This window comes from Pararge aegeria, chromosome 6, assembly GCF_905163445.1.
Source record: "Pararge aegeria chromosome 6, ilParAegt1.1, whole genome shotgun sequence".
Lineage (NCBI taxonomy): Eukaryota > Metazoa > Arthropoda > Insecta > Lepidoptera > Nymphalidae > Pararge > Pararge aegeria.
Window position 1 is genome coordinate 11,278,273 of NC_053185.1, and position 25,706 is coordinate 11,303,978.

Below are 25,706 nucleotides of genomic sequence, written 5' to 3' on the forward strand. Positions count from 1 at the left end.
ACAATGCCGTAGTATATCACGCTGGCAAGTGCGGATTGGTAAACTGCACTCACTTTGAGAAAATTATGGAGAGCTCTCAGGCGTGCAAGTTTCTTCACTATATCTTCTTTCGCCGTTAAAGCAAGTGATATTTAATTGCTTAAAAAGCCTAAGTCCTAACCACCACCTCACCACTAGGATATCACCTGCCTGTGACTGACGCCATTTAAACTGAACACTAGTTATAGAGACACCTGCCCAACCACCATTTGGGTCTTCCCTTACAATCGAGCACCTTGGAGCTACAACATCCATCGGTCCTCCGAGCTACGTACCCGTTGTCATTGGCACTGTACACTAGTTATAGATACACCAACCCAACCACCATTTGGGTATTTAACACTAGGAATTTAAATTTAAATGATTGTTTGTCTGTGTCAAACAGGTTCCATAGACCATGACGGCTGTGCCTTAGCCCTGGAGAGGAGAGCGCGCGGTGCCGTGGCTGAAGAGCGGCGGCCCCCGCGCCGTCACCTGTGATTTTTAATGTATTTATATTGACTTCTTCCGGCCCTCGGAAGATTTGTACGCAATAACTTACCAGAACGCAGCGGTAAAGTGTTGATTATTCTAAACTCATGTTTAACTGCCGTTTCGGAGTTACGATTTGTGAACGCGAACCGTGTGTGCAATTTTTTTTTTTTTTTTACGTTTTACCCACTGTCATTTTAGTATGTTTTTTTCGAGTACAATTTATTATGGTTATCGTAACGATATATATTTAGTTGACGTATCCTAAGCGTACCTATACATTCTTTGAATTGACCTTCGAGAAAGGTTAGTGATACTGATTATTGTGGGCGAGATTGAGTTTATGAAGCTCGGTGGGTTTTAAGAGTTATTTTAAAATGTGAGAAATATCCCTTTTTAGGAATTATGTAGATTTGTGATTTCTCTTAAATTGCTAGCTTAGAACTTGTAGTCGTTAAGCTAGTTTCGATTTTTGTCATATTTATTTCCCGCAGTTGTTTTCGGTCACAATTTGTATATTTTACTCTTGAATTTTATCAGTGCGTAGATGGGTATTGAAGGCGAGCTTCTTTTGCTTATGACATTAGTATACAATCGTTGATCGTCATGTACATTAAATAATATAATTTAAGTACTACGTTCATTACGATGTTTCGATTCCCTTGTGCGGAGATACTACCACAGATTTTCATAATTGTTTCTAGAATACTTTGTAGAAATTCATAAATTAGGAAGAGGTACTAATTCGGTTTCGTGCAGAACTTTATATGATTATCTTCGAGCAACACGTTTGCACTCTCGGCAGAATAGATAAAAGAACAATATTTAATTTCTACTGTAAAATTCTTATAAAATATAGGAGATTTTTTATGTTTTATAACTAGATAGAAACTAACACTCCACAAGTTATACTTCACTATGATAACATATTCCTATTTTATTAGCACTAAAATTAAATTACCTAACCTGAGTAACTTAAATCTTTATAAAAAGTTGTTAAAAAGGTATTTAAAATAGCTATTGCAAGTTGCATTACAAAATGGCTTGTTTGTAGTTTTTCGAAGCGTCCATCTAAAATCCTGTTTTAAAATGAATTTTAGAAAACAAAATAAATCTGGATATACAGGTACCATACAATATATTAATAAAAAAAAAACATTTTGGAAATTAACAAATTCAGATTGTTTATGTGTAACTGGGAGATTGTATGTCATTAAAATATAAAATTTCTGTTAAATTGTTATGATACGGTAATCGAGTTGTCTGCCAATCGGATAAAATTGTAAACCAATAATGTCAAAACGGAAGTTTAATATGTCGGATTATCTTTTCAAACAGCATCAATATTTATTAATTACATGAGGCAGTAATTGATGTTTCATACGTTAATACGAGGAAGTGTGGAAACATATTGGTATATCACTCGCACGCTCCCACCAAGCGTACCGTGACGTCATGGCTTGCATCGTACGTATTTCTGTCATCGGTCAATCAACTGATTCGAAAAAAATCTTCAATATCGCTGTCGAATTAATTGATCAGGCATTATTTAATAAAAATAAATTCTGAGCAGTATTCATAAATATGGACCTACTCGTAAATAGAAAAAAAAATCGCGCGTGTACATTAAATTATGGAATATGTGTGCTTATGCACATGAAAAGTAATTCTTCTTCAGCGTTAATTACAAATGAATGACATCAAAGACTACGAATATTTAATTAATAACACTATAATTTAATAAAAATAAGACTCATTGGTGCACACACGTCAATATTATTAACAAGAATCTGAATATTTTCAATGTCTATTGAAGAATTGAAGTATTACCGGGCAGCCATTATAGCCAAGAATGTATGTGTTATATCTGCACACCGCCTTGTTTAATTCGGATAAGCTCACTCTCCTCTACTGACCTGCTATTTTTAAATAAAAGCTTAAATATTGCCCTTATTTGAAACGCCAATGATGACATACGAGTTTCTCAGAAAGTAATAATAGTGTTTTTAGTAATTCAAATTTTAGTTCCTTGGACACTCGTATTACTGCGTCACATTAACCGCGGCCCAATGGCGTCAAACCATTTGAGACAAAAACAGTGATGTCATCTGACAACGCACCAAAAGCCGTAAAATTTCAAAAAGGTTTACATGGTAACCTTTGGTATTAAGACGCTCGATTATCGGTTATTAACCTCGTTGAGTCAAGTGCAACCTGTACGAAACGAACAGCCTCGTCGGGAACAACTTGTTAAACTTATGTCGCTCTAGCCTAGATATAGTATATATAAGTAATTCAAATTGAACGAAGTATCGCGTAAAGGATTAAACGTTAATGGGAAACTGTAGTTGTGTATGGGTAATGAGAGCCTCTGAGATTACTTCGATTGTTTCGCATATAAGACATTTTTCTTATTTATGATTAAAATTAACAAATTATTATTATAATAGTGTAATAGTGAAATAATACTGCTCTTGAGTTCTTTCATTCATTTCTATTGTGATGTGGTTTGAGGTTAACACTTTTACAATATAATTCCATGGTAAAATAATTAATATAATTAGGACGCATTTTATTGAGCGATGTTCTGTTCAGTAGCGGTGCCATTAGATACGTTTTCGAAATTTATGAATGTAGCAGAAGAATGTGTTTGTAATAAATTCTTCCATTGAGATGTTCAGTGATGTTATTACCCCTAAAGGAGTAGTTCCAAGTGTATCAGGCGTAAACATGATGTCGATGATGCCGTTGTCCCCGTTGACCGAATGCCGGTTATCCGGGACAGCGAGATTTGAATGAAATAAATAATTGATCGCGTTGCTATCATATCATTCATGTGACACCTTTGATAATCCCCTCATCTGAAGATTCCGGTTTCCGTCCCTGTGATGCAAACTTACTTGGGGACTCAATGACATCGCTTAAAGCAGAATTTTTTTTTTGTTGTCAACACTTATTTCGGAATTATAATTCTTATTTATGGAACTAAACAATCTATCATTTTTTAAATACTACTATCCTTTGGTAGACTCTGTGGAGGTAATAACATCTCAGTTCATTCCTCATTAATTGCTCAGCGACATAAGGATCGAACGTCTTCATTAAAACTAATAAATATTGTATCATGTGAATGCGACGCATGATATATTCGGTTTAAATAATATTTATTAATTAATAATAGGTTTATTATCAGAATTTGTATTCAATACGTTTTAATTCTATAAAGATAAACACGATGGTTACTCGTGAGACCATTCCATTTTTAGGATAAAGTGGAAGCCAAAACGACGACTTATTTTTCTAAACAATTTTGTTAGATTGCAAATTAAAAGTGTATAGATAAAATGTAGATGTTTATCAATATTGTAATCATAAGACATTCAGATTTCCAAAGATCTAAAGCTCAACTCAATTCTTTTAGCTAATGTCGCGCCGTCTTGATATAATATGAACCTACATTGCGTATGCAATATTAACATTAACAGTAGAATCAAATGTAGTAACTGTAAAAATAAACGGTCCACGCAGAACTAGCGTCAAATAGCACGATTATTTTTAAGCATTTTTCCATTGATTCACTACAAAGAGATTTGTAAAAAAAATATGTTTATCTTTATATCATGCATAGTAATAATTACACTGTTATTTGGATTGGATAAGGACGATATTTAAATATCTGTGGGAAATTGCTCGACCATGCTCGCGCAATTTGATGCTAAGCCTTCGCTGGCCTATAGTTTGCAATGAAATTATTTTATCCGACGTCATTTAGTATGTACATACTTAATTACCATAAAATGTGATAAGACTTTTTTATGTTGTAGTATTTTTTATAATTATTTAAGTACCTACACTAACTTTCATTTGTATAAATTTCTACGAGTTTAAAAAAAAAAAATGACAAATGGTGCTGTCTTAAAGCAACACATTTCCTTCTGTACATTTGTGATTCATGGTAGATATATTTTGTATAACATTATCTATACATAATATTTGAATGCGTATGTCATATTTTTATCCTTTGAGTATCATATTTTAATGTTTAATTTCAAGATTTTTACAAATAATTTGTTGGCCGTTATTTATTATTTTATTGCTAAAAAATAAAATAGCCATTAAAACATATTACATCGCTAGGAATTCTTTCGATCGTATTTGTATATAATTTAAGTACGATGTGAATTATGGAATCTCTTTAATTTCCATTATTATCAGGTTTTTCTATTGTGCTATTACTTACCATTACGCTGTTCAGTAATCGGTTTAATGTTGCTTTTAATTTGAATTATTCTGTAAATTATTATTAATGACATGTTGTAATAGTAAGTATATAATGATAGCCATAAAATATTTGTTTTATATAACATAAGTTTGTAAATACTATGATTATACATTAAGTTTTATACTCTATTGTTTTTTATTTATTTCTAAACACAATCGTAGAATTATCGGAGAGCCAATATATCAATAAAGCTCGACGTTAGGGCGCAAACATAAAACTGCGATTATATTTTTAAAACAGTTAGTCAATAATATTAATATAACAGGCTGCTGTCACTTTTGTTTTTTTTTTTTATTGATTTACGCCATTATGAGCGTGACTCTCAAATAAGAGTGTCCAAGGAACTAAAATTAGAATGACTTAAAAAACTATTTTAGTAGTTCCAGAGACACTCGTATGCCACTTGTGGCGCTTTAATGGGTACAAAAGTTAAGCTGTCATTTGTCGTAGAGGTTCATTCAGTGTTATGTGCGACAGGTTCTACCATGTGATCAACATTATCTCGATGATCGCGAAAAGATTTGCTCACTGCTGTCTTACTCATAAGATAATTTACGAAAAAGAAGATAATAGGTTCTTCCATTTATTACCATTATGATGGAAACTATTTCTCAGAGTTAACTAAAGAATGACGTCAACAAGCTTGATGTTTAAATCTCTACAATGTGCGCGTATTTCAGTTTTGTATTTGCGCCCTCAAACCGGGACGCCAGACGCAAAAAAAAACAATTCCAAATGTTTAAAAATTTCAAACTCCACAAAATATACAAAAAAAAACTGCAAGCTTTCTGCCGTAGTTAGCTAAAACAATTTTTATCTGGTCCATTTAAAGCTTAATTTTGTTGAGCTGATTTCTGTCAATAAATTATACGATACGATCTTATTTGTCATCTTTATTAGAATTGCCATATCAACAATCCTAGATCTACAAATAAGTTAAAAAGGAGAGCGGTTCAAAGATATAACGTAGATAAAAACCGTTATTTTTTCTGAGGAATTTAAATATTGAAATAAGACTCAAGTATTCCATTTCGCACGCCACTCACGCCAATATTATTAACAATAATCTGAACATTGTCTGTATGCGAGACGTATTGAAGTTTTGATAGTAATATTGTAAATATAAATATTTATAAATTTGATAGTAATATTGTAATATAAATATAATATAAATATTTACAATATTATTGCATGTGTGCAGTTGGGCTTAGGCTTGATGCCTATTGACGAAATATTCAACTTATTTTATAAATCTAAAAAAATTATTGGCAGTTGGTTCAGTAGGGCGTGGCGAAATATTAACTTCTAGAGACCAATTTCTTAATATTTTGTAAATTAATAATAACAAATGTATGCCTGAGACCGTAGACTGTAGGACCGTATGTAGGTTAGAATTAAATTTAAAGGGATAGTTAATTAAGAAATACTTGATTTAAGTACCTTTCCCTGCGATTTATTTTATTGAAATTTATTGTGGGTCAGCAAAATTCATATTTACGTCATATATATCAAACTAGCTGACCCGTGCAACTTAGTCTGCACCAAATCGGTTATGAAATCGGTAATGAATCCTAGCTAGATCGATTTCTCGCCCCCCCAAACCCCTGTGGGTATACTAAATTTCATGAAAATCGTTGGAGCCGATTCCGAGATTCCAATTATAAACAGAAAACAGTTGAGTTTTTCTGTTAAAGAAACTCGTTTGTGTCTCGGATACCACTGCACCGCTTTTGGTCACGGTTATTATAACTAACATATTAGTAAAAGCCCGCCAACATGCATTGGAGGAGGGTGGTGGGTTTAACCTCTTAATCCCACCCTCCAATGATGGAGACCTCTTCTCAGCGGTGGAACATAAATAGGATGGTATTGACTCTGCTTTACGTAAGATTATATCTTTTTAAGGTATATAAATTATATTTTTATAATTATGTTTTTAATACCTCTAAGTTAGGTAACCATTAGCTCCGGAAAGTTTCATCAAGGGATGAAACGTTTTGTAGTTGCAATCTTTAAATAGTGAAAGTTTCACCAAAATTCGTCCAACGAGATCTTCACATTATCTAAAAGCAACATCACTTCGTTATATTTTCAGCAAACAGCTAAGGAAAAGGAACACAGTTGTTAAGGTTTTATAAGGTCATCAAAGACAAGAGAAAATGGAAATGTTATTCATTGAAAGTTTCTAATAAAGTAATTGAGTTTCCATAAAGGCGTTTGACCCGCACCGCAGAGGCTGCGGAGACTTTCGTTAGCGCGAAACTTATGGTCTGTATATAGAAGTCTGCGGCTGGGGAGAAAGTTAACTGTAGTGCGTGCCCGTTACTGCGGCCCAGGGCGCCTTGTTCTGCTCGCGCTCACTTCGCGCCGGTGCCGCGTTCGCGCCACACATACAGCAGCGCGACAATGTTTACACTCTGCCTAGCCATCCGGCAAAAAGACAACGGAAAGCGACAGTGTTCCATATAAGTGAAGCTTTGTCTAGTGACCGACAGTGGATAAAGACAAAGTTTATAAAGACGCAGTGTACAGTGTAACGCTCTGGATATAGGATATAGCGATGACGTTCTCTGGAAACATGAAAGAGAGTAAGCCGCGAACCGTAAAAGACACCTGGGAGTCAGAGGTGAGATGTGAAATTGCACTTAATTACCTATACAGCGTAATGTGGTAATTAATTTATCTGGCACACCCGTGAATCATCATTATGAATAGAAAGATCTTAAGTATCTATCAATGGGATTCTCATTAAGTTGCGCGACAGTTTTTTTTTTCTTATCTTCTAACAATGATCACTTTCTCTCGATAAGAAACAATGTGCTTTATAATGGATCCCAGCAATTAAATGAGATGTTTCCTATTTTATACATAGCTACTTATTTTTATATATTTTTTGTTTGATATAGATCCACTACGAAATCGGTTATGCAATGAATTGTTTTTTTCGTTTTTGATAACTCTGACCTGCCGCTTGTATGGAGGGTCACCGAATTGATTATCGGTGATTATACATCCTATGTTCTTATGAAAAGAAAGGGATAAGTATAGGATACCTTCATCCCTCGCCGTTATCTCCGCCCGGTGTCAATTCGAAAGCCACCCATGATCATTGAAGCCTGTCAAATCCTTTTCCATACTTATAATTTACTTTAACGCCTTTTCCTTTTAAAAATTGATCGGACTCAGGCGGAGAGTGCTCTCCTCTCTATAATACGAATTTAAAGAATTGTGATCACGATTTAGTGCAAATTTTAATTTTAGTTATTCAGGCCTTCTGATTGAAGATTGGTTTCTATCATTACTTTTTATAATTCAATTACTTATTGGCCGGAATGCGAGTGACTTGTGCATTGACCGTCAAAAAGGATATAGGACGCTTTCTCCCTAATTATATCTTCATTAGATAAATCATATATAAGCTATAATATAAGCAATGAACATTACGATTCACGTCACGACCCTTAGGAGTCAGGCGACGGGCGGGCGATGCAACGCAGAGGGTCGTTTAATGAAAGTTTGTGTGGTTGTTACAAAATGTAGAGTTATATTTCTGCCTTACGCTACCTGAGGTAAAAATCAGTATAAGAATGAGAACTGCCTACTTACTACCAACGCTTAATGATGCTACTATGTTAATATTTTTGAGGTTTGTTCCTGAATAATGATTATAAATCATGATTATTAAGATGTATCTCTAAGCCTCTAACGAATGTCAGATAAACTGTTATTTTTAAGTAATACTATTTTAAGCGATGATAGTAAGCTTCACGTACCTATTCCACCGTCTAGGGTGGATCGTGGCACAGTTAATATAATTTACTGTTCCTAGGGTGACTATTTTCAACGTGGATTAATGCAATAACTCCGAATACGTAGTTATACCTACTATCTTTTATTTCCTTCCTATAATTACATAGTACTTATTTATATACTTAAATACCAAAATATATGAATCCTTAAAGGTAGATACTTAATTCAATTTATTTTTTGCTTAAATAACGAAACAAAATTGTACTTACAAAAACCAATAACAAAATAATAGGCGATAGCGCAATCGATTAAGCGTGCATAATTCTTTAAGTAATGAATATTGACGAGGTAGTACGTACCTATTAGGGTCTCCGCAGACGAGACGAAGTTTTATCGAAAAAAATTCTGCAAACCCAAAATTATTCGTCTTTCGTTGTTATTGCCCAGGCAGAAAGGACGTGCGTTCTAAAAGACCTAAGTAACGAGAAGCTGCGAACAAATAATTCGTAAGAACTAAACATTGCACATTGTAGTGTAGTAGGTAAGAATTTATTTGAGCAAACGTCGTTTCTACGGCAACGTTTAGTCATTGGTACGAAACTGTTCTTCAGAAATATCTAAACAATAAATAAAATTGACAGATCTGAGAAAGGTGCCATGTTTTTTTACTATACTCTTTGCGGGAAAGGATAGCAATGTTAATAAACCCTCTAAACACACAGGAATAAACACTCTACTATAACCTTCAGTTTACTTAGCGCTCGTTGGGCTATCATCATTATCTTCATTATCTTCGGCCGATTACTTTCAAACTGCTGGCTGTATCATTAATAGGAAAAGGGGTCTAAGACTTACCACGCATCTCTTGTGCAGGTTGGACAGCTTTCACAATCTTTATCATTTATCGCATAACTAGTACTCACGGCCTAACATGCCTTTAAACGCAAAATACCTTACCCCGGGTTTATACTGACAACTTAAAAATAGGTAGAAAAAAAAACTAATAGCTAACAAAGTTTTGATCCACATCGGGAATCAAACCTTTTTTTATTGGCGTGGTGGAAAAGCGTTATTGTTACGTCTGACCCTTGGGCAGAACGGAGGTTATGTGGGACTCCCCCCTCTAAAGGGGGTATACCCAAACTAAAAACCACCGTTTGTTAGACGCCCGGCAAACCCATTATATGCTTCCCGGACGATCGGGAATGGAACCTAAAACCTCGTGATGAAACCTCATGAAGTCGAAAATGCCAGCAGCGAGTTAATTGGTGTATGGTTAGATATATACGCAAGTAGCTCCAAATGTTTTGTGCTGGCCCTTACTCCACGCTCTACATTGCTGGTTTTGGTAGACCGGGCCGGCGACGCATACCTTCGTGAGCAGGAAATTTAAAACTAAGATCAAGTGATTTAATGTTGCTTGTCCTTGCATTGCCTCTCACTCGTGTAACGTGACAACAGCCTCTAAAGGTAACATAAATAGAGCAAAACATTATCTATAACAAGATATCAAAAGTAAGTACCTAGGTAGGTTATAATGAGATACAGATATAACTTTTTCCGCAATTTCCAACATAATGTGTGATGAACTTCTACTTATTTCGAACATCAAAAGCCTATAACCGTCCACTGCTGGACCTCCTGGAAAGATCTTCCAACGGGACCGTTTGCCCATAATCACCACGCTGCGCTGACACCCGCGGAAAGAGGGGTGGCGGTGGTGACCACTTTATTCTGATCTGCCGTCACCACACAGCCGGCAATAATACCATCTTATCCCTATAATGATCTTAAAGTCATGACATCCTCAGTGGCGTGCACTGGGTTCCTTGACATGGTAGGTATGCATACTGCAGGAAAATTGCACAAAACGGTAAAAAGCTCCTCCGTTACCAGTAATATATAAACTTTAGGGTAGGCAGTGCTTTTGTGCATGCATGAAGTGCACGCCACTGGATATCCTAATGGTTGGTACTTCAGACTCCTTTTTGGAAAATTTGCATCTTAAGCAAATTAAACATCGCTTACTTACTTTACCAGTGACGGAAACCGGCATACCTGAGAATTCTCTAAAATCTTCTCAAAGGCGCGTCAAGTCCACCAATCCAGCGTGGTGGACTACGATCTAAACTCTTCTCATTCTGAGAGGAGACAAGTGTAGGCTGGTAATGAGTTGATAATCCTGATAGTGACGAGCCTATTTATGAAACACTGCTGAGCACAGATCTTCGGTGTCATAGCTTGGTGTCTAGGTGTCGGTGCCTTCGCTTGAAATATGAACTAGGGGGATTAGAGCATAGATTCAACTCACTTTTCTTATGCGAGTTCGTGGGCTTATATTAAAGTACTTATTAAAGCCCCACTGCTAGGCAAAGGCTGTCTACATCCTAGGGCTTTAGAGCTTAGACCCACCACACTGTTCCAATGCGGTTAAATAAATTAGTTCTCAAAAAAGGGGCTATGCTGATAGCATCTTTTATTACTCGCTGCGGTGGTTTCGAAGATGATTTAGATTTTATTTAGTTTAATTTTGGTACATAGGTTATTATAGGTTATTTTTGTTCCAGAAAAAAAATTAAATCAAAAAGCACTACAAGCACATTTGTTAAAAAAATATTATATATATTGTCTACCCATAGATAAAATACCATTTTGTCCATCTTGAGTGCTTAATATAAAGCAAAGTTTAAATTTTAGGTTATAATGTCACATTTGATACAACAAAATTCATTTAATAGTTTTTCTAATAGAACTTAAAGCGATACGAAATTAATTATAACTAGTCGAATCAAGTATCGTGTAACAATCGTTGTCGTAATTAAAATATTTTTACTTTAATAATTGTTAATTTTATATACCTATATTAACAATCGATTTTGATAAATAAGTATAGTTATCTACCTAGGTACATATTTATCATTATCATGATATTCATTAGCTGTTATAGCCTAGGGGGTAAAGCATTGGCTACCCTTTCCGATCCGATCCGATCCCCAGATCGCATCTCTTAACTTTTCTGAATTAGGTGCTTACTTAACAATTATCTAATACTTGCGTCAAAGGTGAAAAACTTGAGATTTCTCCATAATGTTCTCACACTTGGCCAGCGTGTTGGACTACGGGCTGCACCCTTCTCATTCTAAGGGGACACCCGTTCCTCATAGTGGGCCTTATTATGGGTAGATTCGATTCGATGTTGATAGTGTATTATTTATTCCAAAACTGTATCAAGCTTTTGAACTTAACATTAATTTTGTATGCGATAAGACTTCATTCAGGAGACAGACACGGACGTAGTCGCGAGAAACAGCTTGTGGTTTGTATAAAGTAGTTCAACTGGCGTCATAGAGTTTGTCGTATTACAAAAACTGAACGCTATTAGAGCGGAAATGAAAATATTTCCGATGTCTAGTGAATAAACACAACTTGTAAGTATTATTTAAAGGTGTTAAATGAAGGCAATTCAAACAAAATCCTTGTTTTCGAAAGGGCTTGAACTTACGTATGCGCTTTTTTAGAATATTTTAATCTCGGATAAATCGCGAGAGGTTTCGTGAGTCATACGTTAGTAAATATAATAAAACCGGCTGTTATCTTCACGGATAATACCTACCGGCTGGGACTGGCGTCCTAGCCAGACTAGTTTCGAATCCAACGAACTCGTCACGCAGTCGCGCTTAGAATTAAATTATTACCAAATTCGTTAGACTCTTGCTTATTCTGTGTTACAATCAGTGAAATCATAAATGAATTGACGGACCTTCCGAAAATTAACAATTTCCCAAACATTATGTACCAACAGAGCTCCTAAGATTTTTCAAATAGGTAGTACTAGGAGTTTCTCATTAGATTTTTTTTTCCAAGATTGTCAAGTGATTGTGTTGAAAAAATATAAACTGATTTTGGGTTCCTATAAAGGTCCTGTTTTACAAAAAAATAAGAAACTCCTTTTGAATTTTATATACACATTGAGTGTCCATCTAGGGTCTGAACAATGTTTACATTATCGTATAGTACATAATCTTTATACCACAGTTCAAGCTGAGACCTAAAAAGTTTATTCTTTCAATGGTTAAATTGTGGGACTTCCTTTTTTACAAAAAACACCATTCTCTACAATGTACCTACATTAAAATCGTTACGTACTCTTAAACACAAATTGTGGCGCATAAATTGATACTTCTTGATATGAAGAGGAGTCAAAATTTATTTCACAAAAAGTATTTAGGTAAGATTTCACTAAAGTTTCAAAATCGGAGCTTTGAAACCTACTAAGTACTGATTCGGTATATCACTAAGTGAGAGTAGAAGTGTGTCGGCATAGAAGCTAACGGCTGCACAGTTTTATACGCTATCCGGGTCGCCGCGAGTTCGCTGACCACAACGCGACGTACAGTGGCTAACATATTAACGTATCTACAGCTTACATGACAGACAGACCACTTTTCTCCCTTACCACTTCAGTAGCTCCATTTCAATGACTTAACGACAACGAAAACTATTAATCGAAATAACGAAAAATAAAGATGTAATCTGAACAAGTGAGGCTTGGGAATTTAAAAGTACTGTAACCGGTTACATCATGGCTCTTCACCGAACACCGAACAGACACTGTTCGCTTACTGGTTGCGGAGAGAAACACAAGATCGCTTTGCACGCAATATTCTGTGACGGCAGTGTGTGACAAAGAGTGTTTTTCGATTAGGTATAAGGTTTAAGGTTAAAATTGTAGTAAGTACCATCTCGGAAATAAATAAATAAAAAAGATTTATTTCGACCATGAAAATTTTAGACTTCGTTAGCAACGAGACACACAAGTTTCCTACTGTTAGTAAACCCTATATACACTAAATCTAAAACCTATGACATGAATGATTTGTCAGTCCTATGACATGAATGAGCCGTCCTCCGTCGGTACCGGTTATGTGATAATAAGCAGCCAACGCGCTTTGGAGCATCCTGGTTGGTCTTAAAATCTCCATTGTTAGTTGGATGCACAGGCTTATGCCCAACAATGAGGCATTAATTGGCTGTAGTTGTTGATGATAAACTAATAACGAACCTTATGTTGTATATCTACATAGCACTAAGCTATTCACTTCTTTGCATATAACATACAATTTTGAAATGTTACATCAAGGTGAACAAAGTTCACGGTCTACAAATAGGCATAATATTATAATACGAGTCACGAAGCCATCCTAATTAAAAAGAGCTTTATATATATTGCAATAATCACATTTATTAACCGCAACCAACACATCAAAATTTAAAATATAAATAAAAATTACTACCTATTCATAAGATTCTGTCACGACCTACATAATCCCTGAGCCGCAATTGTCCAGTGAATCCTTGATGTCGTCTGTCCACCTAAGGGGGGGTCCAGCAATACATTCATCATCATCAAGGTCAAAGTCAAATATATCTTTATTCAAATAGGCACATAGATGGCACTTTTGATGCGTTATTATATACAAAATGTGTACATAGCAGTGAGTAGTGATGGCGATAACTACAATCGAGTGTGAATAGTAGCCTAATTACCTAGTCTACATAAACGTAGCTAATATTACAACATATCTCAGTTAGTCAAGAGCAACCACTACGATCCAATTACATCTTTCATTAATCATTAGACATAGCTGTGCGCTGCGGTTTCATCCATGTTTGAATTAACAAATAAAAAATTACGTTTGTTGTTATGAGAAAGGAAGCTTTCAATATTTGTTGGGTTTAATGGTAGGCGTTTATGGTACGATGTTTGTCCTAACCGTTTATGTCCTATTAGTAACGCGGTAATTTACAAATTGTATACTACATAGTGAGTTATAAATTAAAATTGAAGTATCGGCTGTTGCATGTGTGCCTGTGGCGTGCAATGGGTATTTTACCAGGATAAGCGTTAAGCAGGCAGGCAGATAAAATTTGTGTCAAAACCCTTTTTCTAACCTAATTACAAAAAACTTTAGGCTAGGCAGTGCTTTTACGCGTGTGTTCCCCCAAGAATTTTTGACTCAATATACACCTATGTTTTTACGATAAATATGTTGAGTGTTATCTAATGTGTAATACTTCAGTTTGGTACTGGTACTTTTTTAAGCTCCATATTGGGTCACTAAAACCGAAACATTTGCTTTTAGGGTACAGAATTTTTAAATTAGAAATGCAGATCGCTAACTCGTTTCTTAGTCGCTTCAGTTTTGGCAGACTGGTACCTAAATATTAGGTATATAAGTAATATAAATTATAATAAAACGACTCTTACATGATTAAGGCTGATTTTGATATGGCATAATGACTAACGTATACGCATTTATTTCTAATTCTCTAATGGGAAACCGAAAAAGAGTTACAAAAATATTTTAGATATATTTTATTTAATATCTACTTACTTCTTACATATTATGAGTAGGTGTTTTTACATAAGTGTCGCTTGGACCGGATGATAAATTAAATATCAACTTTCACATCAACTTCACATTTAATCGTGAGCACTTCCAGCTTCTAATTACTTCTTAGGTGCCGATATTGCGCGTGTCATCGTTATTATTGATTACATGATACATCCAGTGATTACGCTTAAGCCTTATCACGAAGCTTGCTTAATCAGCTTATTCACATAACTCACTAATTTACAAACCTCGTTTATATATCATCGACAATGGGCACGAAAGAAGCTTCCTTGTTTCTCGAACGCATCGCAAAGATCTGGAATACCCTTTCCATTTTCCCCACCAACTGTAGTAGGTATGACAACTTGTCGTCTTCTTGGCAAGCACTTCCATCGTCTTTTACCATCACGTCTGTTTTCAGCCAAGCGGTATAAGTACCCGTCCTCTCTTTTATATGAGTGAGATATATAACTCTAAGCAACCCAGCTGCATCAATACTGATTAGTGAGCTAAGTTAAATAACTCTTAGGCAAGGATAATTTAAGTTTGTTGTAAGCATATTGATCAGGAGAGACGAGAGGTAAGATTACATATTCAGCAGATGGGTCAAAATTCATAGGATCTATAGGTAAATCAAACAATCGAAAATTATAGAGGCTCGAAAGTTTTCGCGAGAGGTCTTCCTCTCTAACTGAGTATCAATCCAATGTTGCATGATAAAGTTACTCGTGATTTTAGGATAACTAAAGGTGTTATTGATAAAGACCTGGTGGTGGACTGACTGGTTACGTGCTCTCTGGGGCTCCAAAGAAAGGGAATGAGGTCGATCACCCTTTCTGTAAGTGGTTTGATCGCAGTTGACGGACAGCTTTCGCAACAAGCTATCACAGAAAGTAAATCATAAAAATTATATATTAAGAAGCCATCGAAGGACAATTCACAAACGTTACAAATAATGGAAAAAAACTTGTTACATTTACCTACAAACAAAACACTAGTTTTATTTTGCAACTTATGGTTTTTTTAAAGATTTTATTGTCCAAACAATCTATTTTGCTCCGTTATTCGAAAACACTTAGGACACGGAGTGGAAATTTAAAAATTTTGAAGTTACACTAATTATTCATATTGTAATTCCTGAACCGTAACTGACGCTATTTTATTAGAAGGTTCTATTTGTTAGCAAATAATAAAGTAAATTGGCCATGAAACGGGGATGAATCGGTTTATCAACCTACCCACATACATATTATCAAAGTATCTATAAGCTAATAATAAAGTGGGAGAGTTTTTTTTTGTTATTTTGGTGGACTCTACATCTACAACAGTGTAGAGTCAAAATGTTATTTATATCCAAAGGTATCATGAGGAAATCGCATGTCCTTAAGGTCACTAGTATGGGCGGTAGAGTTGAAAGATTTTCGAAAGTTGTCAAAATGTTGACAGTTGGAACCTCATGGTCTCAATGTCCGCTAACAAAAAAACATCTAAATAATGGCGGTAGAGCATTAAAAGAGAAAGCTTTTATAAAACGGCACCTATCGTCACTTAGGCACAGGTAATTTACATTGCAATAATGTATTTAGTTCTGTTCATGACCTTGAAACGTACAATCCAGTTAGAGACAATTTATTATTCTAAGAGTACAGGTGTAGGTACATAGTGACAATTCGAACGAGCTACCGAATGAAAGTGAGGGCGTTCGCATTATTGATGCTGTAGAGCTCAATAGAAACCGACGAAAAGGCTGAGGCGTGCGCCGTGCCCGACTTTGAAGTTTGCATTTTGTTCCGCGGCGAGCAAAAACGTGGAGAGATGTAGGTCGTGGCGGCAGGTGCAATTTGCACATGCCTTCTTTGAAGTCAACGTAAATACTTAATGATTGTTGCACTATTTTGAATTACTTATAACGCTGTATACCTTTTTATGCAAGAACACCACCATACCTTACAGAATTACTGTAAGGTAGAAAATGATTAGGTACGCAGAATTAATTAGGTGCATATTGTAACCTGTTGAGTCTTGGGTCGATCGATGTATATCTGGATGTATATTTTATTCTCTTAATATGTAACATCTTAATTATTAATAGTATGTACTTTAGAGTGTAAATTAATGTGTTTTTTTTGTGATTGCGGTTTCCTACCTCTCATGTATATTCCTAAGGTTTAGGTAGAGATCCCTTTTAGTGATAAGGTCCTTTTGCCTGTAATATTTTAAGAGTATTAATAGTTTGCTTCCTGTATTACGCAATAAAGATGTTAAAATAAATTACTAAAAAATATATATCTACAATAGTTTTATCAACGATACCTTCTTAGTGAAGGTATCGTATACAAAGTCATTTTAGCAGTTTTGTATTTCTGATCTCTACGACCTCTATTATTGGCCTTGCGCGCACCTTAACTCAAACCTGTGTGATTGTGAGACTGAATTGACTCCAAATTCCTCATCGATATTCTCTTTGTTCGAAGTTCTACGCTTGCTTAAATGCCAGCTGATCATGTTTTGGTTACCGCAAAAGGGCGTAACGTTATTCGCAGCAGGTAGCCGGTAGGTAGGTAAGCATTTCATTATACTTTTCGCTATCACGAACTCTATTACAATATACTCTCACAGTATTAAAGTAAAGTTGGCTCTTAGCAAACGATACATCATAGAACCTACCTATCTAATTAACAGCAAAAACAGTTTGAGTACATTTGCATTTTCTATGAGATCAATTGTCCTTCAAAACCTTAATTTTCTTCTTTATCGAATAATCTTGTCTGGCCCATCTATTTCCACTTGGAATGTCAACTTGCTCGGAACTTGGTTGGCGCAACATGACCAATTTCGAACGTCTGGCATTTGTAACGCTTTACTGCCGATCTACTAAATGTAATTTATTACGGAATATAAACTAAGGTAGGTAAGTTTAAGGTTCTAGATGATATTAAAATCGAAAGGTTGACAATAATACTCGTACAAGTACCTATATGAGGCTTACGTGGCTTGTACGAGTATATACGTACCTAATATTTGAAGCCTTACGAAATAGTACCTAGCTATCGAATGTTATTAATATAGTATCACAGCTTACAGAAAACCTTATCAATGACCTAGGTAGGTAGTATAAGATGAAATACATAAAATCTTTTACGTTTGGTAAGCAGGTAGGTACCTATTTAAAATCATTTAAGTGCACTTATAAAAAATAAAAGAATCTCGGTTCACATGATTTCATTTAACATTTGTAACTAGGTAGAGCGATTACATAAAAAAGTTATAGATGCAATTGGTACTTAAGTCAGAAAGTGCGAGACGTAATTCACTGAAAATGCTTGCTTCTACAAAGTAAAGAATTACGTCGCTCATATTATGTAAGCAAACAAAAGAGATGAAGCATGACTATGACAGTCGACAGTTTACTCAACGACTAAAAGGAACGAAGAAAAACTAATTACCGAAATAACGTGGTCCATTAAAATAATGGATCAACTTATTTTATAGCGTACCTATACATTACATACATACACTTGCGTAGGTATGTCATGCCAACACTTTATTGAATAAAGAAGGACAGAGATTTTCAAATGTATAAATATGAAATATGTAAGTAGGTTCCACCTACAAAAATATTAACCTACTTAAAACCGGTTCATTGATGTCGTCCTTATTTCACAAAATTATGATGTCCTACTAAATTTAGTTTATTAACGAGTTGACTAAGCTTGCTTTCTTTTCTGAGTCGATCGGAGATTTTGATGAACAACCTTAGGTTGAAAATTGTTACAGTTAGGTATAGGCTAGGTTCTTACCTTCTTATTTGTCAGTGATAAAGTTAAAGTAATCGTCATTTTGAAAATAACATGCGACTAAAAGGAAAATATGGTAAGAGAACTCACGAAAACTACGTTACCAAAATATAAAAAAAAAAGTGAAAAATAGTTTTTTTTTGAGTCGTATAATATAACGTATTATCGTAACGTATAGTCGTATAAAACAAGTAAAATGTTAAATATTACTTCTACGTATTCTCTTTTATGTATTTATCAAAGAAAGAACCAGTAATTTTACTAGATCTTACTTGGCACCGACTTAGAAATGCTATAGAAAATATTTCTTGCATTTTAGATGTATTCAGTATTTTTTCACGCTTTTCTACTGCTCATAACCTTTTACAAAATATTTCTTTACCGGTCGGTTTCTAAATGACAAATTTCTAAGGTAACAAACATAAGAAAAAAAAACGAAAGTACTACCGAATTGTTAACCTCTCCCTTTTGTAAGACAGTTAAAAAGGTTATTCAGGAAGAGGCATCGCCGTACAGAGTTGGTAGAGCAATCGACAATTCCCGCCAATTTTGGCAACAAATTTCCATCCCCTCGTAGGACTCTATCCTCTTTCTAACCAATTTCTATCCCTTTATAGGGCTATATAATCTATGGACCAAAAGGATAGCCCACCTGATGGTAAGTGGTAAGCCATCGCCTATAAACAGAGCAACATTTTCCAGGTCATGCAAGGAAGACATCTTGCATAGTGTTGCCCTGTGCCAACCTGAGACGAAGGTGCTAAGTCTCATGTTCATGTAATTACACCAGCAACCACGTCCTTCAGACCGGAATACAGCATTACGACAAATGTTTCCATGTTTGGTTTCAGCTTGGCTATGGCTGGTCGCGGAGTGGGCAGCGCCGATGCCGCTCTCATCGACCGCCGGAGTCCACGATGTCTGTGAGCAGCGACATCAGATTCACGCGACGAAAGCTCAGTCGATCCTGCCGCGGATGCTGCGCTGCTCTGGCCGCGCTGCTCGTCCTGTTGCTACTGGCTGCCGTCGCCGTATACCTCGGCCGTTGGTACCACTATCCTTGTTGTATCGAAAGATAACTAAAACTAATCTAAACTCTCTTTCTAACCCTAGTTCGATATGGAGTATATTAACAATGTGTTATTAAACAGACTTATAACAATGACGTTACTACTCGATGTCTTTCTTAATGGCAAAGATGCTTAAAAGTCGTGGAGTCTGCGTTACGCACCGGTGGTAGAGTCACTACAAAGACAAACAGACAGACTTGACGTTTCAAAAGTGCTGCTGAAGTAGGCCTACTTGAATCAGGTACTAATTTAAGAATGAGCTATTTAATAAATAAATAATATTTAAATCGACTAAACCCTTCTCATTCTGAGAGAAGACCCGCGCCCTGCAGTGGGCCGGTAATTGGTTGAAAATTTGCCAAATACGGGGTATGTGCAAAAATAATAAATAATTTTTTCTCGATATTATTCAATTTTTAATATATCGATACTATCTACTGTAAATTTTCTGCCATAAAAATGGTGTTAAGTATTTCATCAAGCGCTTGAAAGATCACAAATTACCGATGACAAACACAACAGCAATTTGTCCACCAGAGAGCCGTTCCTAGGTACATCTAACAATATAACAGTCAATTTGTACTCAACCATCCGTGCATGTAAACTAAATAGACACAAAGAATTCTTTTATATTCTTTAAACGAACATTCTTTGTATCTTGTAATCCTTGGCTTCATTGGCTCATGCTGCTAGTGCCAAATTGGTACATTAATGTTCATTGAACACAAATATCCGTAGTACGAATTCGCAAATCTCGACATCGTTGGTATTTCTAGACGGTATACATACGGTACCTATTACCTCCGCTACGAGGCTATTACCGGTATATTTATCTCAGCTCTAGGGTAAGATTTACCGTAAACCTAAGGTAGAATTTACCTTTCCTTTTTTTAAGCTCTACCTTTCCTTTTTACACGCTTTATATTAGCTTCACTTGTATGTTTGTTTGTAACCGACTTCTTTGGGCGCGATTTTGACACACTTTAAACGGTCAGATTTCTTTCAAACTTTGTAGACATATCGAGGACCGATGACAATACACTAATCTGAAAAGATTATTCCAATTTTCACTATAAGAAATAAGATTTTTTACTATTTACTACAGCGCCATCTAGACCCAAATGTAAAAAACCTATGGCGTTCGCGTACCTAAGAAATTCCACAGAAAACATTAAGCTACTAGATGGTAGAGGGCAAAGTCAAAGTCAAAGTCAAATATTTCTTTATTCAAATAGGCACATAGATGGCACTTTTGATGCGTTATTATATACAAAATGTGTACATAGCAGTGAGTAGTGATGGCGATAACTACAATCGTAAACTTAAAACTAAAGCTACGAGGGTTCCAATCGCGCCCTGGTCTAAGAAGAAGCCCACAACAAACTTAGCCGGGTGTTCTTTTTGTTATCACCATCTCACATTGTCATTAGAAAATATTTAAGAAGCAACCTGGTTAGAGCAATTGTTTACACCCAAGCTTTTTTATCGTTTACGTAATCCTTTATACTATAATAGGACTTTTCTATAAGCTTTCGCTTAATACAAACTTTGAACTTCTTTAGTGACATCCCCAAGATATCAACCGGTAATTTATTGTAAAATTGTATACAATTTCCTTTAAATGAATTGCTTATTTTGTGTAGTCTAGTGTACTGCACTGCAAGTTTATTTTTGCTTCTAACGTTCAAATTATTGCAGTCACATTAGGGCGTTAGCTATTACTTTTTAATGGCCTGTTTTAAATAATAATTAGAACTTGCATTTCGAGAGACGGGCACACTGAATAAAAAAATAAAAATTTATCTCTTTAATGGTGGATGGGTTACCGATTAATTTTGCTCTAATAAAAATAATAGATCAAGAAAAACTAAAAAAAAATTCTATTATGAATAAACTAAAAGAAATTAGTTTAGTTTTTTATACCAAGCGTGTTTTTTTAGTTTGTTTGAACTATTTAATTATTTTAACGTAATTTTATTTATACACTTTATTTGTACACCACAAATAGGAAAAAAAAACAATGGACACAACAAAAATAAACTTAAAAAGTAGGATACAAAGGGCGGCCTTATCGCTTAGTAGCGATCTCTTCCAGGCAAACTTAGGATTAGGAAAACCAACGTAATGACGATGAATGAGTGTAAACTTTATGTGAGTATGAAGGTGGTACCGTGGTAAATAGGTAGGTTCGCAATGGTAACCGACCGGCCCAAAGGCCTTATGACGGACTCTAGCCCTCATGTCGCTTAGTCCAATGGCCATACCCGGAGAATTTATTTCCCCGCGAATAGCTTTGGGTATGGAGGCGAGACTTCAAGGCATACCACCGACCGGTGTAACAACCGTTTGTAGAAGGCCCTCACTACAACCAAATATTCACTGCCACGGCCCACAGGGCGTGACATCGCGATCACCTGGATCAGCCTGTATAAATCTCTGCAATGTCTGCACTTATGAAGTCGTGACTTCGGTCGACCCTATGGACTGAAACAAAAGTGTCCGCGTAGCAAAGTGGATAAGCCGGGATCGACCAAGACCAGCCGAATAGCTTACAAAATTTTATTCAATTGTTCAGTAAACTTTACGGACACTTTATAATATCAACACTCACGAAAACGACTGTCGAGATATGCAAACTCGTACTGGTGATTAGTCTATACGTTCACACGGGTATTTTACTTTATCATTATTACGTATGGTATACTAACCTATTAATTATGTAACGAACTCACTAGAAAACCAAGAAAATTGATATAAATAGGTACCTTTACACGGATAGTCTGATATTTACTTTTTCTTCTTACGTAAGACTAAAGCATGATTCGGTCTCTTAAATTGTCATCGAATGACGCGACGCATTCATTACTAAAATATTCTGTTATTCACTAGCCAGAAAAAAATAGTTTATTAATGTAGGCACACCTATACTAACAGATACATCTAATAAAATGAAGAGTTTGTTTTTTCGCTTATTATTTTTATGAATGCGCTCAACTCTGAAATGACCAGTTGAGTCGGATATTATATACTAACTGTTGCCCGCGACTTCATCTGCGTTTGATTTTGTTTTTTTAATGTGGCATTCAATTTAGTAGTAGGTCTAAAAAAAATTAAAGTATTCAGTATCCCTTAGCCTTAAATGAGGGGTTTGCTGCTGTCCGCTGTGGAGTTTTGTCCTCTATCTCCAACCACAAAATTAAACACATATTATAAACTCCATAGTACTAAAACAATGATTTAAATCGGTTATAATTTGTCGGAGCTATGGTGTAAAATAGTCAAAACTTTCATCCTCTCTCCCAAAGGAACCGAGCTTAATGTCAGGATAAAAAGTATCCTATATTACTTCTAATACTTCCAAGAATATGTGTACAAAGTTTCATGAGGATCGATTAAGTAGTTTTTGCGGGAAAGCGTAACAAACAAACTTACATTGACATTATATTAGTAAAGTAATAATAATAGGGATAGGGATAGGGATTTTTTAATTTATTATGCCCAATTACATTACGCTACAAACATAGGAAGGAATATCATGGCGGGCGATACAAAGCGGTGGGTCGCGGTACCTATATAGTGAAGCGTAAGATTCACAGAAGATGTCAACGGAAGGAACGAAAGAAGGGTTAAGTTATGTTACCTATATATAGTTACATAGATACCTAATAGAGAGAGAGAGAAGCAATAATTTTTTTCTAAATGATTCACGAATTATATACTATTTCTCGTATTTTCTTGGTAAATTATAGTTTTTAACACGACGACGACATTTAACTGAGGCCCGGCAAGTTGCTTAAAGGCCAGGCTCTCAGAGTGGCCTTGCGTTCGCCTCAACAAGTGCATAAATAGTCCGATAGATATCGCACAGCACAATATGCACGGTCTCATGTATGATCTAAATATACATAATATCGGCATATAGTGCAGGTATCTATATTTCTTCGGAGTAGGTAAAAAAAAAAATAACGTAAATAAGTAAGTATATAAATTAAATCTACTATTTTGTGGGTGGTAGGGCGCTATTCAGGGTTTGGTCTACGATTAAGTCTTCAACGGGGTGGTGCAATGCTTTAACATGCGCTTAGCTTCGACAGATATCATCGCAGCTTTAGTTTTAAGTTTACGAATGTGGTTATCGCCATCATCTCACTACCGTGTAATTCTTATGTACGCATCAAAAGTGCCACCTATGGGCCGGGCCTACTTGAATATAGATATTTTTGACTTTAACTTTGACTTTATATACTATATGTCTTATTTTTCTATGAGTAAGCTAATTACGGAGATGTGATCGGTGCGCAATTAACAGGTGGCTCGCAGGTGAGATGACCAACTATGATGATAACTAAACTTCTCTATTATCTCAACTTAGAGGCAGCATTGCCTCACTCAAGTCAGCTCACATTTTCGCTCCGCATGAGTGAAAATAAGCTGCACGATGTGCCGAGCCGCCGAGATCTCCTATCCTCTCTGTGCTGGTGGTAACCCGCCCTTACGCACATAACTTGGCGGCCGATTGGCGCAGTGGACAGTGGACCCTGCTTTCTGAGTCCGAGGCTGATAGTTGGATTCCCACAACTCGAAAATATGTGTGATGAATATGACTGTTTTTCAGTGTCTGGATATCTGTATCAGTATTTATGTATAAGGTACGGTTCATTTTTGTTGGAGTATACCTATGCTGTTCTTAATTCCTAATTTCCCCTCGGATAATAAGGTATTTCACATATATGACTTTAATAAATCCTCAGCCTATTAACATCCCACTAGGTACTGGGTACAGGGCTTATCTCACATCGGAGAGACGGTTTTAGAGCGTAGACCCACCTACCACTGCTCCAATACGGTTCTTGTTTCGATGAAAATACATGTTTATGTATCTACCACTGGGCTCATCTGAAGTGCAGCAAGGTTAAACTAGGCCATAAAACTCCCTAATGGAACACGATAAAGTTTGAGTCATTTTGTTTTTACCTTCCGGAATTCCATGATTAACAATGAATTAGCTTAATTTATTATTCCTAATCCGTGAAAAGCAAAGAAATTTGCACGGAGTAATTTTCCAAAGCGTAGTGAATTCATTATGGCTTTCAAGCTACTCGTAAGTGTTGTGACCACACTACTGTGCACTCAATAATTTCTTCATCATCATCATCATCATTACTTCAACCGATTGAAGTCCACCGCTGGACATAGGTCTTTTGTAGAGATCCACGGTCCTGGGCCGCTTGCTTCCAGCGGCTCCCAGCGACTCGTTTGATGTCGTCTGTCCACCTTGTTGGGGGCCGACCAACAATGCGTTTACCTGTGCGGGGTCGCCATTCCAACATGGGGTCCCATTTCCACTTCAGCTTAGCAACTCGCTGAGCTATATCAGTAACTCTGGTTCTTCTGCGGATCTCCTCATTTCTGATTTGATCACGAAGAGATACTCCCAACATTGCTCTTTCCATCGCCCGCTGAGTGATTCTGAGCCTTCTTATGAGGCCCATAGTAAGCGACCACATTTCGGATCCGTAAGTCATCAACGACTCATAAACTCATCATAAAATGATGATGACTTAATAGTTATACAGTAATTATTAACAATAGAATAAGGGTATTCAATATATTAAAAGTTTTATTAGACAGCATTATCTAGTTAAATAAGGTTTATTTAAATATCACAAAAAAAATGGTAGGTACATAAAATACAATTTGTACAATAATTGAAGAAATTGACAAAATAAACATAATTAAATTTGGAATACTAGTAGACTGATTTTCGGGCAACCATTAGATTGGCCCTTTTTTAAAGCCTTATAGCATATGATACTAATTCATTCACTTATAGCAGGCCTGATAGCAGGTTTGTACTTCGCTATTTTCAGTTAGTCTACAAGTTAGTCACTTTGTTACGCAG

At 35.8% G+C, this 25,706-nt stretch overlaps 2 protein-coding genes across 9 annotated transcripts in view; both read left to right on the top strand.

The window, feature by feature from the left end:
• The window catches only part of LOC120624210 (phosphatase and actin regulator 4B), a 74,817-nt gene extending 70,273 nt beyond the window's left edge, over positions 1-4,544 (top strand). For all 8 annotated transcript variants that reach the window (XM_039890613.1, XM_039890616.1, XM_039890617.1 and 5 more), the window contains one exon: positions 425-4,544. In XM_039890613.1, the coding sequence (XP_039746547.1) occupies positions 425-440 (16 nt within the window). In that variant the 3' untranslated portion in view covers positions 441-4,544. The remainder of the gene's footprint in view (positions 1-424) is intronic.
• Positions 4,545-7,196: 2,652 nt separating this feature from the next.
• LOC120624538 (atrial natriuretic peptide-converting enzyme) overlaps positions 7,197-25,706 on the top strand; it is a 35,031-nt gene continuing 16,521 nt past the window's right edge. Inside the window, exons 1-2 of the mRNA XM_039891147.1 lie at positions 7,197-7,418; positions 19,586-19,778. Coding sequence (XP_039747081.1) covers positions 7,353-7,418; positions 19,586-19,778 — 259 coding nt within the window. The 5' untranslated portion in view covers positions 7,197-7,352. The remainder of the gene's footprint in view (positions 7,419-19,585; positions 19,779-25,706) is intronic.